The sequence below is a fragment of the Cryptotermes secundus genome, unplaced genomic scaffold (genome assembly GCF_002891405.2).
Source record: "Cryptotermes secundus unplaced genomic scaffold, Csec_1.0 scaffold73, whole genome shotgun sequence".
In the NCBI taxonomy this organism is placed as follows: Eukaryota; Metazoa; Arthropoda; class Insecta; order Blattodea; family Kalotermitidae; genus Cryptotermes; species Cryptotermes secundus.
In genome coordinates, this window is record NW_019738871.1 from 2,871,452 (window position 1) to 2,886,165 (window position 14,714).

The 14,714-nt window shown below is 43.2% G+C and overlaps 1 protein-coding gene across 1 annotated transcript in view; it reads right to left on the reverse strand.

Moving 5' to 3' along the window:
* The window catches only part of LOC111871056 (serine/threonine-protein kinase SIK2), a 68,005-nt gene that overhangs the window by 10,214 nt on the left and 43,077 nt on the right, over positions 1-14,714 (reverse strand). The window contains exons 7-8 of the mRNA XM_023863806.2: positions 5,592-5,797; positions 3,788-5,335 (exon numbers count right to left, since the gene is read on the reverse strand). Of these exons, the coding sequence (XP_023719574.1) occupies positions 3,788-5,335; positions 5,592-5,797 (1,754 nt within the window). The remainder of the gene's footprint in view (positions 1-3,787; positions 5,336-5,591; positions 5,798-14,714) is intronic.

Sequence of the window (14,714 nt, forward strand, 5' to 3'; positions counted from 1 at the left end):
TCATCAGACCATTACATCATCAAGAGAGAGTTACAAGATTCTATTTTAAGCATAGGATAGGAACCAAAATCACCATTCCAGAATACTGTTGAACACACAAGACGTTTTAGCATTGTCTAATCAGAGTATGATGAATTTTCAAAGATGTTTTAGATAGACAAAACAGGCAACCTGAGAACATGAGTTAAAGAGAAATGCAGTCTCCACTAAGGCACCTAGATTTCACTGTCCTACAATTTGCATTGCTTGCATATTTTAAAGCAGACAAATAAAAAGTAATGACCCTACAATCAGCATTTAAAATTAAACTTTAAGATAAGTGAAGTACAGAACAAAATAATACTTAAATTTCTGCAGAAAATCTTACATTATTTACTAACAATTTTACAAAATAAAAGAACCAAAACAAGACATTAAGAAATAAGCATTTCAGTGTACATATTTTAAGTAAGTGCTGTTTTGGTCAATATTTTTTACGCAGGGGAGCCTTTTATATTATTCCTCTGAAAATTCTGAACAGACCTCCAGCATGAAACACTCTCATCAGGAAAATTATCATGCAAACTTATAATAGTAATAAAAGGAACATATTTTGTTTGCAGTTCTAAATCAGATACAACATTACAAAAATGTATTAAAAGAATCTGTGGGAACCACTGGTCTAGATCAGCGTTTCCCAGTTCAATTTGGCCATGGAACCCCCGATATTGTACAATTCTAATATGGAGCTAAGAAACGTTTTTATGGAACCCTGGACATTGTACAATTCTAATATGGAGCTAAGAAACTAAACCACAAATAAGGATAATAATAAATAAACCTTAAAGAAGGATATGAGATCAATATATTATTTAACTGAACGTATTTAGAAACAGAAATCACATTTCACATACATGAAAAATCAAGCTTAAAAACTAATATGCCATATTGTTGAAATTTTCAATGTAAAGAGTGGTTTTTCTTTTTAACTTCAATTTTTTTTTATGTTTGGCTTTATATTAGAAGGTTTAATTCTCAAAACTGGCCCCACATATAGTCTGTTTCTCTATTTTGTTTTTGTTGCTATGTAATTTGAGAATCCAGTTTCACATGAGTATGTGCTAGCAAAGGTCATCAGCTTATGTATTGCACATTTTGATTAAGCTTTTTCTTCTGAAGCAAAAACACAGTTTATTTTATTTATTTCTTCCTTTAAAAGTTACATTTCTAATCTAAATATGCTCCAAAATGAAAATTATTTCAAGTTAACCTGATGATGATGGTGATGACGATAATAATTATTATTTTATACAATAATGGAATTTTCTTGCAGCACCTTTATTTTGACTTTGCGGAACATCATTTGGAAACAATGGTGAAGAAGGGTGAACAGATTTCCTCACGGAAAGTTACATTAGGCTGTGAAACTGCAGAAGCTGGCTGCTGAATAGAAAACAGATTCCCTTAAACCTTACTTCCAGAAAATCAGGCACCAAATCTACAAAAGACATTTATATTAAAGAATTGTCCTTATTATCTAATTCGATGATCATCCAGTTTTGAACTTTTGAGGTAATAACATCAATTGCTTCCCTGTATAAGTGGTATAGGACATACTAAATCATGTGAATGTGATTGTATATGAGGTCTTGGTGATTAAATCTTCTTGTAATGGGAATAACATAATTCTAGCATAAGAGCACATGTGTTTAGCATACGCAACACAGTCATCTTTATCTGTCTCTACAGCACTGCCACTACAAAATAAAGGAGCAGACTTGATTCACAGTTTCTTCAGCACAAGTCAACATGGCTAAAACTTGCAACTCACAGACTCACGTAGCCATGCAATACTACCACGACATCAACACTAAATTTCTAAAGGAACTCGCACACAAGACAAGTATACCATGTTCACATGACTTTAGGCACAACAGTCACGCAGCAAGCACAATTTATATCCAGTGAAATACACAAGAATAATGTGTAAGTTCCATGTAATTAATTATATACTACCATATTTACTCATGCAATTTCACCTTCTTCAGAACTGAAATATTATGTTAAACAGCAAGGTGGGGAAATGAATGGGATTGTGCCAAATCAGACAGGAACCAATTAATTTTATCAAAGTGGATGTGTTGACCAAGGGGGTAAGACCAAACCAATTTGATCAACTGTGCATATTTTTTAATGTCTTCCCCATCCCTGACTTCTGATGAGATTAAGTTTTGTTAGAGTACAGTGGTGTAAGCACTATCACAATACAGAGCAAACAATATGTTGGAAGTCCCTCATCAATATAACAAAAAGACAGGATAATCACTCCTGTCAGGTAGGCAGAGGTCAGGAAGATCACATGATTGGTAGGACTGAGATACCATGAAGTGCTATGTAGATGCACTGAGCCATCATGGATGTGTTTATTTATCACAGATTTGAACACACCCAGTGCCAGCTACCAAGCAGGTCAGTGCAGAGGTAACCTTCTAGGCTTTTATTCAAAAGATGCTTGAATTTGGCTGGATTAACTAACTTGACAAAGGGTTTTCACAGCTTTACTCAGTCTCTAAAGACAAATGCCAGGGTTATAACTTGTTTAAGCCATGAACATATTCTTCTGAATCCATTCAAATCCATCAGTCACCTGACCATGTGACACTAAATAGTCTTGATATTGAAAACATGAAGAAAACAATTCCAGCTCTAAGATTATATACACAGCTCAATGGAACTTTCTGTCACATACAGTAAATGTCTGGAGTTACTTTACTCGTATAATCGACATCTGCCATTTAGTAATAAATGTGGCACCTAGTAACAGACACCTGAGTCAAAAATTCATTTAAACAGACACTATGATATGGGATTACTGTTGGTGGCAATAAAACTGTAATTAAAGATCTTACTTCTTACACTGCATAATTTTTAACCAGCACATGACACTGAAACTCCAGCTTTCATGCACACAGTGTAGAGGTTAAGAATAAAACAAAAAAGTGCCTGCTAAAACAGAAGGGTAATTTTGTTTGTTGCACTATGATCATTACAAGGGGCACGTGGTAGTATAGTTGGTTGACACGCTATGCTACAAGACGGAAGGTCATGGGTTCAATTCCCGATGATTTTTCAAATGATCAAATCCCTCCAGCCGCACTATGGCTCTGGAGTTGACTTAGCCTCTAACAGAAATGAGTACCATGAATCTTCCTGGGGGTAAAGGGCAGCTGGCAAGTGAGGCTGATGACTTCACCGCCACTTGTGAGCTGATTGTCTAGAAAATGTGGAAGCCTTGACGTCTCACAACCCTTTGGGCCTCCACAGCCTGTTACAGGAATAGCTTTATGATCATTACAAATCTTTGGATCATCCTATATATTGAACTGAAATATGTGACTGAAGTGAAGAGGCAAGGCATACAGATGTGCAGTCCCTAAAGCAAACTTGTAAAATAAGCACAAAAAATTATGTGAGATCAAATTATTTCACATTCCAAGTTAAAATGGAGAGACAAAGTGCGTAAATGTGATAATTACATGGCACAAGATATGGGGCCTGTGCCTGCGCGTTCTTTATGGGAGCTCTGAATATCAATTTCCAACAAATATGGCTCGTCATATTGAGCAAGTAATATATAATATGAATCTATTTTTTGTTCAAATAATGTGACTGCTATATGAAACAGTTTGTTGTGATTTAAGACTACAAGCAATGAGGTTCATTTAGGTCTTCAAGACCAAACATGTGAACATAAGATGGCCACAACAGTCTGTGTGTGAACATGGCACACTTGTCACTCTTGAGCTACCTGATTCCAGCCTGTGACAGGGTGCGTTGTCTGCTGCTGCCATGTTGGGATCCCTTCACAAAGTGTGTGTCCCCATGACTGGGAGTCACTAATGTGGCATGCTGATGCAAGAGTGCTTGGTAGCGACTGCCACTGCTCCCCCCCAGGGTCATCTTCCAATGTTGGGAGCGCTCTAGCTACGTCTACTTGTGGAGTCAGGAGGACTCTGGCTCCCTGTGGAAGAACGCCATTGCTGCTGTCTTCAGTGATAGTCTGGAATGCCACCTGGTCTCCAAACTCGCCATCAGTAGCGTGCTTGTACTGGAGAGCCCTGTCTTCTATGATTGTCTCCTGATGAGGGAGGGGAGGAAGTATCTGAGTTTGCTGGGCAAGTTTATATGAGGCTTGGCGCAGCATTTGACGTCTACTCATCACCTCACTCACACTAGGCTGCTGAAAAGCACCCTGTTTCTGCAGTATCTGCCTCTTCTGCTGCAGCAGGCTCAGTGGCAGGCTGACTCTATTTGTGGAACGAGCATATTGTGAATGCTGTTCAGCTGGCTGATACCGGCTTCTTAAGGCCTGATGTTCACGCTGAACGAGATGCAGCTCCATAATACCCTTGGCTTTGCCTGTTTCATTAAGCCGTTGACTGTTGAACGCAATCACACCCCCACCTGTCCCACTCCCACTACCTCCATCCACTCCCTGCTGGGCCACTAAGCCATCTGACGCCCGCCGTCCCTCTCTGAAATCAACAGGCGAGCGTGTGTTGGCACGGTTGGTAGCACTGTGCAGCAGTGGATTGTGTGGCTTGCTATACACAGCAGTGGCAACACTCTCTTGGGGTGTGCTACAGGAGGGCAGGCTGGAGGCAAGATCAGATTCCAGTTGGTAGTCATCGAATGTGGATCCAGAGCAGGAATCAGAGCTGAGATGTTGGCTCAAACTCTTGTTCCCACTTGAGGATGATGAGCTTGCATACGAAGCCAGGCGCTGATGCTGTGATCTGATGCTACTTGCAGGGGAGTCCTCCATATCTGTCTCTACACCTTCATCCACATACTGCACCATAGGGACCACTCCTGAAGACAAAGAACTGCCCAGATTGCTGTTGCGGGACTGCTGCAATGAGTGTTGGTATTGGTAGAGCTCTCTGAAAGGTGGGGGATGGTTCACGAGGCGAATGTCCGTGGAAGGGGCAGTTCGGCTGCTGGATCGTGCCACTGTGAAATCTTGTTGGGTGGGAACTGCCTGGAACTGAGGTGTGATGTCTTGTGGGGTATAGGACAATCGAGTCTGGTCTCCACTAGCACGTCTGGTGGTGCTCTCTGGGATGCCACTGCTGGCCAGACTAGGGGGAACTGTGATGCCCAATTTGCGCATGGCTTGTTCTGCTATGGTGCTTGGGCGACGGCGCTGCATGGAGTCCAGCGAGTGCTTGACACTTGCTCCACTGGTGGAACTAGTGTCTTGTGAAAGTGGGAAGTTACTGCGTTGCTGTCTCAGCCGTTCTAGCAATAGGAAATATATGGCTGCATGATGGTCATAGCTCCCAGAATGTAGAGACTGCAATCAACAGCAAGTTACATCAGTGACACAACTTCAGTCATGATAACTTCACAACACTGATACAGTAAAAGACAGTAAGTAACTCACAACATTCAATCAGCCGCACAGATGCTCCCTATGCTATTCCACCCCACACCTGTCAACACGGGCTGCATGATGCTTCCCATTAGTTCTAAATACTGTTTGCTTGTGCTTTACAAAACATCGGTCTTGGCTCCAAGTACTGGGCACAATGAAGCATAAAACAACTCACCTCACGCGTTTTGACTGCATCTATTCCCAGGCTCTGCATCAGTCGCAATATCTGTTCATTAGGTTCTGTCCCATGCTGCTCTCCACCTGTACTTGGCAGCAGTCTGGGAGCCTCCGCAACCATCCAACGATGCCTCTTGATATGCTCAACACTGTACCGCTTACTTGGGTCTAGCACCAACATCTTTCGAATCAGAGATTCACAATCTGTAAGATGAGAACACAGTCATTCATATGCTGCAAACTCAAGTGCAGTTGCATACACAGGGCAAGTAAAATATCTCCCTGATTTCTGTATCCAGATTTCCTTGACTAAATATTGCTGTGTAGTGAATGTTAATCTACATGAAAACTAGGTTACCAGCTGTGGTAGAAGTAATTAGATTACAGATAGTTTGGCAGGTGTTTGATTCAAAGAAAGAGAAGAAATCTCTCATCTACCAACTATGGGGCCTACTAAGCCTATCAGATGGTTACCATGGCTCCATTTCTACAGAATAAAGTGGCTAGATAATGAAACTGACCAATCACCTCCAAGTAAGTCTGAGGTTAAGAATGCATCTCCACTTGACCACGTGTCTTCATGGTGTGGTGCTTAATTAAACAAAACTGTGTTGATACTGACAACTGGAGGTGCAGATGACCTGGTTCGGCTCCCCTCTTCAGGCAACTGGATATAATTACGTTCAGGAGACTGAGATCACAGCATTAATGTTCCTCAGTAGGAGAACCTCATATAGTTAGTGCCTCGTAACTTCAGCCGCGCAGAAAGGTAAATGCTGTGGTGGAGCACACGAAGCTGTACGCTTGCTGTGGTGACGTTCAGAGCTAATCCCTGAGCAGAAAACATTGCCTACAGAGACCAACTAACAAGCAACATAACATACTATACACCTAACCACACTCCAAGACGCTACATTCCAAACTGGTAGTACCCACGCTGACGTAAGCTGATAAGACTGTCCCCCCCAGCTCAACGAGGATGGTATGACCCCTCTACTATGGCTAGAGTTCCGAGGAACTAACAGTACTTTGTATATACTGACAGATGATTTTAATGTTGTTATTTATGAAATTAGTGGCAACAGCTTGGGTTTTTTCATTCATTCATTCATTTATGATGCTGAAGCTTATGTCTTCTTCCTCTGTCAACATCATTTCAGTCATTCATCATCATTTACATGAACTCAACACAGTAAATTTCATTCACAGTACTCAGGCATGAAAACAGATAACTCCTAAAGTACAAGGATACTAAGAATATGAAACATTGTGTACCTATGTCTATTCTTACTGCCTCCTGTCACTGGTGTCAAGTTCTGTTCCCTGGCGCTATAAGAGATGATTCTTCATAAGACACATGAACATAAATTGCACACATGCCTGCTACTTGGTCATAGGAAAGTGACAATCTCATACCACGGTATTATTCTTCTTCTACCGTAGTAATGATGTGGCCCAAGACATGTTCCAAGCTTAACTGCAACTGCTCCTCCCAACTCTTCACAGGTCACATCTTCCCATAGGATTTGCAACAACATCCTCGCCATGGCATGGAGTCAGGGGTTAACATTTGTGAAGTTTCTTTCCAGTTTCCTTGGTAGTGACTAGTTTCATCTGATATAATTTCTGTTCCCAGATGTTGTCATATAACATAATTTCCCATTTTATCGCCCAGTATAACTCCTAGCACTAACCTAAGAAATACTGAAATGTTTCCACCCATTTCTTGTCTTGGTTTCTCAGCACCTGTGTTTTGTTGTCATACATAAGCGCTGATCTCAAAAGCACAATAAACATCCTTAATTATATTTCTGGACTCATATTCTTCTAGAAGTGTCCTTCATTAACTCCATTTATTTTACTACATTCTTTAATCTTAGCTTGTGGATCAGTGTTAATTTCACGTCCTGACATACTGCATTCCAAAAAACTAAAGAAATTAGCTTATTTCCCAACTTTTCTCTTCACAATAGTCCTGTAGAACTATATGTTCACTCTGAAGCTTACTGTAGTGTCCCTCAGTTCATGCAGGAGAACTTCAGGATGGTATCATAACAAGCCATAATCACTTCATTCCAAATTCTATCACCTCTTCTAATTGCACACTTCTTCAGTTGAAGCTGTTGTTAGAATACTTCAGAATCAGCGAATCCCCTTCTGCCTTCAGGCAAACTTCAGCTTACATCTTATTCCTCTTTAATATACTTGTATGTCCTTTGCCAATACAGAGACGAGCTCCGGTGTGGGTGGCTAAGTAATCAGGGTTTGATTCCCAGTAGCATAAGAGATATTTCTCCTCTCCGCAGCGTCCAGACTAGCTCTATGGCCAACTCAGCCTCCTATCGAATGGATACAGGGGCTCTTTCCTCAGGTGTAAATTGGCCAGGCCAATTTACACATAGTGCCAAGGCGAAGAATTAAAGAAAAAAAGTTGTCCCTGTGCTTAACTAATTAAGCACTACGCCATGAAGACACACGGGGAGTCCATATAAGATCCACATTTTTTTTACCTCGGCACTTGATGGAAGTGAGTGGTCAAGGCCACTTTACCCCCCGGGGAAGAGCCTCCGGTACCCATTGGATAGGAGGTTGGGTGGGCCCCAGAACCGGTCTGGATGATGTGGAGAAGAGAAAATTCTTGACCTTACCGGGACTCGAACTCCAACACCTCGGTCATCCAGCCCGTAGCCAGTCGCTATACCGACTGAGCTACCCCGGCTCCCCAAGGTTAAAGAATACGTGGATATAAACCTCCACTCCACTATACGTCTTCATAGCGCGGTGCACAACTAGTTAAGCATAGGGACAACTACGTTTCTCGAATCTACCTGCTTTTGAATACCAATACCCACACGCCTGTCACCTCTTGCTCTAATTACATCATGCACCTAATCTTGATGAAACATCTTTACCTTTCCAAGTCATCGTGGCTTTATAAGGTATAATAAAGCACAAGAAGCGTGGCAGTTTAAATTATTGATAACGGATGTGAGGGCCACTGGTGTATCGGGGTTGGCGTTGTGTGGGATGAGGTGTGACGTAAACTCATGCAGGGTGGCCAAACTCAACGTACGCCCGGGGAGTATAGAGCTCGCTGCGCGTGGGTCAAGCGAATGGCTAACATTATAAATAATCTGAGTCGGGAGCGACTGAGGAGATAGTGACAATGGCTCAGCCATGGGCACCTGGAAGGGGGGTAACCGGCCATTTGTATCCCTTGATTTTTTTNAGGGAGTAGTCAAAATTGAAGAAAGGTGGTGAACATAACAAATATTAATAGTAATGATAATTTGAAGTAAGGTAAAATGTAAAGTTTTCCCTGTGATTAGTTAATTAATGACTACGCTATGAAGTCACGTGAGGGAGTGGAATATAGTTCCACCATTCTTGACCTCGGCGCTAGATGAAGGTGAGTGGTCAGCTTCACGCCTCGACCGCTTTACCTTCTTGGAAATGATCCCCCGTTATCCACTGTACAGGAAGCTGGGTGTGCCCCAGAATCGGTCTGGGCACTGTGGAGAGGAGAAAAATCTCTTACCCCTGCCGGGAATCGCACCCCGGTCGTCCAGCCCATTGCTATACTGACTCAGCTCTGCCGGCTCAGTTTCCTTTTAATATTCTTCTGCCCTGAATCCTCTACATGGTAGGGCGATCAGTAAATCGGTCTTTAGCAGCTTAAACGTTAGCTTGTACGCAAACTTTCTGACTGTGTCCGCACCCAGAGGAATATCATGGCGGGCTCGTAGGTTTTGTTAAGGACCACAGTTCCTGCATTTGCCTGGATGAACTGAGGAAACTCAGCAAAGAATCTGTCGGGTCATCTGGTAACAGTCGGCATTCAACCCAACATTTCTCGGATATAAAGCAAGGGTGTAAACCTTAAAAAGGAAGTGAATTATTTTCAACTGTGATCAGGAAAATACAAACAATGTTATTATATTCACGAAGTTATGAATAATTTCATATCCATCACTACCACCATTATCAACTACACAGATTAAAGAATGCTGCCTTCTGGGATATAACGCCCTATGGTCCGCTGAATGTCAACCGACGGTTTCGGAGAAACATATCGCTTCTATCTTCAAAGTTGAAGAGTAAGCCAAGCAAGAAATCAGCACAAAGCAGGCAGCACGCAGAGCTCTGTCTGGCTCATTCTGCAACCCTGAAAATGGAGGCGAGATGTTCCTCCGAAACGTCGGTTGTCTTTCAATTGACTACAGGGTCTTATATCTCAAAAGACACAAGTCTTCCCAACTACTGCTCTAACGGCCTCAGACCCCACACAGAGTTACGGAGTCCATTTTGGCCCCTCAGTCTGATCAGTGTGTCTTTATTGGTCTTCTGATAGTGCAATTCCCTCGTGGGCGGTATCGCCAAGCCAGAATACTTTCATTGTGTATTACAATGTACTAAGGCCACGACCCTCCCCACATGGAAATCAGAGTTCGTTCTCTCATACTAAAAACCAATTCAGACAGCTGCGCATACTAACGGCTTAATTAGCTGGAAACGGCACAAAATAGATACACAAATGAAAAGTACCTTGTAACAAACTAAAACATTTAATTTAATTTTACTTAAAATTAATTAAAACTACGAATTTATAAATTCCAAAAGCGCCAATACACCGGAGTACTCCACACAGCTGGTTCACTGTGCTTCAGACTGTAACCAGAAAAGCAAGACCCATTGCTTGGAATTTGTGGTCTACATGGAAGGAAGTAAATGTGAATAAGATCCCTTGTGCCGGTAATGCACTGTAGTAACTGCTGCTGACGTAAGAGGCTAGGCGGAATGACGTAAACGCGCACGCGGTGGAAGGGGGCACACGTGACCTACTACAACATAAGCTGATCAGTATCTATCGATTGAATGGGGCCGTGGTTTCCTTCAGACTCTCCTCACAAATCTGAAAATATTCACAATGTCGTAATTTCTGTGTTTGCCGAAATCTATGCGTCGGGGTGGCGATAGTGTTGCTACCTTTCTTTCTTTATTTCATCGGCATTTTTTGCTCGTCGTCCGAGACGAGACGACTGCTAGAGCTTTGATCTTCGTTAGGAAGTAAACAATGCTTTGATACTGCTTAAACAAGCGACAGTCTGCACACGTGCCGCTGGTTACAAAGGAAGCTGCAAGCTTTACCTTGTGATTACTGCGCTCTGTTAATGGAATGGCATTCCCGGAAATGATATGGCGGACAGCAAAAGCACGTCAGTACTTCAATTGTTTCTTTCTGTATGCGGTTTCCGAGCTAGCTGCTACCACTGGAAAAGAAACGCGAGTTTCACGGGACACTCCCCCTGTACATGGGAAATTACACAAAGAAGTAAAATTCTCATAACTAATAACATGAAATGCGTTCCAGAATTTTCCCATACATCTGCTGGGCTGTAAACACGTATTTCCTGCACAAATTTACATTCACTTCAGAAAAGAATTTAAAGTGGGCGGTGAAATGAAACAAGATTCCTTGGAATTGCTTCGTTCCCATGACGGCCACAAATAAATTGTGTCCGGCAACACCAGAGATCCAGCATTCAGAGAAACAAAACTGAATATAGTCCAATACAATTACAAAAGGTGTAAGTTCTTTTATCTTTTCCATAGCTTCCAGGCCGGCACTGGGGCCCACCTAGCCTCCTATCCAATGAGTAACGGGTACTTTTCCCCCCAGGGGGGTAGAGCGATAGGGGCGTAAAGCTGACCACTCACGTCTATCTAGTGCTGAGGTCAAGAATAGTGGAGCTATACCTTCACTCCCCAATACGTCTTCGTGCGTGGTGTTTAATTAATTAAGTATACGGACATGAGGGAAGTTGTCGGCATCTAGCGAAAAGTTAATTTGTTAGATTGGCACTTCGGTTTGAAGAAGGCCTTTCTCCTGAAGATACAAAACTCTGCCGCCACTTCTGGTCCTTTCTGAGGTCTTAAATACAAACGGTTTCACTATTCCGGCTCTGCTCATAAGAATTAGTTCTCTCTTAACACCATATATTTACATATCAGATAAATATAGTAAATTACTAAGATTGTCAATATTTCCTCCCACAGGAGAATTCGTAGCGCCCTTTAAAACACCACATCATAAACTGCAGTATGTTAAGAACTTTCTAATGATGACGTAAAGACCTACCTACGTCAATAACTAACGACGCACCCTGGACCGCACAAGACTGAGTGTACACATTCCACTGAAAATTTATAACGACCTTGTAAGCCATACGCTGAAACATGTAACGTTTTCAGTTATTATAAATACGTGTACACTTGAAGAAAGCAGTCTTCTGGGAATTGGCACCGTGTATATGTGGTGTTAACCGACGTTTCGGAGGAACGTATCGCCTCCATCTTCAGGGTACCGGTTCTCACGGTCTCTTCGCTTGCGGATTTCTTATATTTCTTCTTCTACCCTGAAGATGGAAGCGATACGTTCCTCCGAAACGTCGGTTAACACCACATATACACGGTGCCAAATCCCAGAAGACTGCTTTCTTCATAGTCACCGCCGTGAAAGCCTCAAATCTTACACGTGTACACTTGTTTCACCAACTTTTTCAGCATTTATTGTATAACTATTTAACATAACCAACGCAACCACTTAAATTTAATGTGTTTAGGTTTGCTCGTTGGTAATTTGTACGATGCTGTCAGTATTATCCTATTATTATTCTTCGTGATGTGAGACTGAGTCCCTTGCACTGCGGCCACTACTGGCCTATTGTACCAGCCCCGAGTGATAGATGATGATTGTGGAGCAATTGGTGGAATGAAGATTAGCAGGGGAAACCGAAGTACTCGGAGAAAACCTGCCCCAGCGCCACTCTGTCCACCACTAATCCCACATGATCTGACCGGGCTCGAACCCGGGCCGCCGCAGTGGGAAGCCAGCGACTAACTACTTGAGCTATGGCACGGCTGACGCTGTCAGTATCTAGGTTATATAGTCTTGAATGGCTGCAGGATCGTTAAATGGAAGACAAATTGGAAAGGAAATGGCTGAGGTTCCTGAGGGACTGACGAAAAGCGCTGACACCCTGAGTCGGGAAAACCGATGTCCCGAGCCGATCACTTTCCGAATACAAGTCTAGACTGTTACCACTACGTCAACCCGCTCGGTATGTCTGATCAGTGCCCCAAATATTTCAGGGGCTGATTCCTGTGTGACTTTCATCTCTTTATGCGTGGACGGTTTTCGCTTGCTTCCAACTTGTCTGTTCTGGACAGTAATAGGCCATATTCCGGGATGTGACGCCGTATGTTTCAGTAGTAGTCCATAGACGTTTCGGAGGATCGCACTGTCTGTCTTCAGGGTCGAGGAGTGAACCCAGCAAGAAGCTGGTGTTAAGCAGAAGGCCGCCCGCTTCCTTCGAACATCCATGGACTTCTACCAGACTACACGGTGTTACATCCCAGAAGACAGTACTCTTTATAGTGACCGCCGTGAGAACCTCAAATCGGATATGCTACACTTCCTTTTTGCAGGATATAATGAAACGGCCGTGAAACTTTTCGAAATAATACAGGCGCGAGTAAACAGCCGGGAGAACTGTCGGTATAGGGATGGGATAAGGATTGGAAGACCGGGATTTGGTTCCCGGCAAGGACAAAAAATATTTCTCTACTCCACAGCGTCCTGACCGGCTCTGGGCACAACCGGGCCTCTACCTGATGGGTTCCGTGGGCTCTTTCCCCGACAGCAAGGGGGCTGGAACGTGAAGCTCGCCTCTATTTAGTACTGAGGTCAAGAGTTGTGGAGCTATACCTCCACTCCCCCATACGCCCTCATGGCGTGGTGCAACTTTTTACTTTACAGACCAAAGTAAAAGGTTACAACCCCTTCAAAATCCTCAGCTGTGCGGGAAGTGCCTAATGCAATTTCACTAAACTTGCTGGCAATTTACATTCATGTGTACAGTTCAATGTCCCGCCATGTGACGCTACACAGTCCACTGTACTGCCAGCGTTGCCAGCGAAACTAAAGCAATTGTCAGTTCGTTTCGATCCAATTTTACAGTCTGTCTGTACATGCCAGGCACTGGCCATTCCTTAATGTTCCCACACGTCCACTGATTGCAATTCCTTTTACTCTGGAACACACTACAAAACTCTGGCCAAGGTAGGCTCTCGTAAATGAGACACAGTTCGTTTTACTCGGTGCCGTATGGAGCGACTAAGTTCCTTTTTGCTCTCACGACTTCTGCTTACGTATCACAGGGTATCACTGCCCTCTTGCTGCGAGCCAAATATTGGTCCATGCATATACACGTTTCCCAGGACGGCTGTTTCCAAGGCCAGGGCAGTCCAACATCATGGCACAAAAGGGTAGAACTGTACCTTTTTACGTAACCGTTAAATAAATAAATATATTGTCACGTGATTGAGTGACTATAAGCGGAGTTTGGATTGGTAATTGGATTTATTTAACTACTACATAACGTAACTACAAATAACTACGAAGGTTTGACCGAGTTACGCGATCCAAGATCACTATAACCACTGCTGCTGCTCCGTGAAGTTGGTGCCAACTTTAGCGGATAGAGGATGTCGCGTGGTCAGCGCAATGGATCCCCACGGTCGTTGATCTCAGCACACATAAAGCCTGCTACGTCTTCACCAGTCGTTGCCTGATGACGGATCTCAACAATGTCCACATTCTTACCGGCTGCCGACGGTCTCACAACTAACTCACTGCACACCAGTTAAAGTGAAGGAACGCTCTAAGTGGACGACTACTGTGAATAGTGCGGCAGAGAACAGAAGAAAACTGTTGCAAAATTCTAGAAGGGAAGCCGCTTTTTAGCGCTCTCAACGGCATACACACTAACATTGAATGAACTGAAGGCCGTCCTGAAGGTGAGTACACAGGCAGGACAAAGTGGTGCAGTGAACAAACCTCACTGGAATCAACGGCCCAGGATGACGACTTCCGGAAAGTAAAGAGACGCAAGAGGTATATCTCTTAATGGCACCTCGCAGACTGCCAAGAAGTCGATTATATCAGTCCCCAAAATCCACCGCCGGTAAACTGCCTACCAAAGCAGTGATAACTCTCAACTTGTTTGCACCTCCAGAACTACTGGAGCAGAGAACACTCTACCGGAGAAGGGGGCTCCCA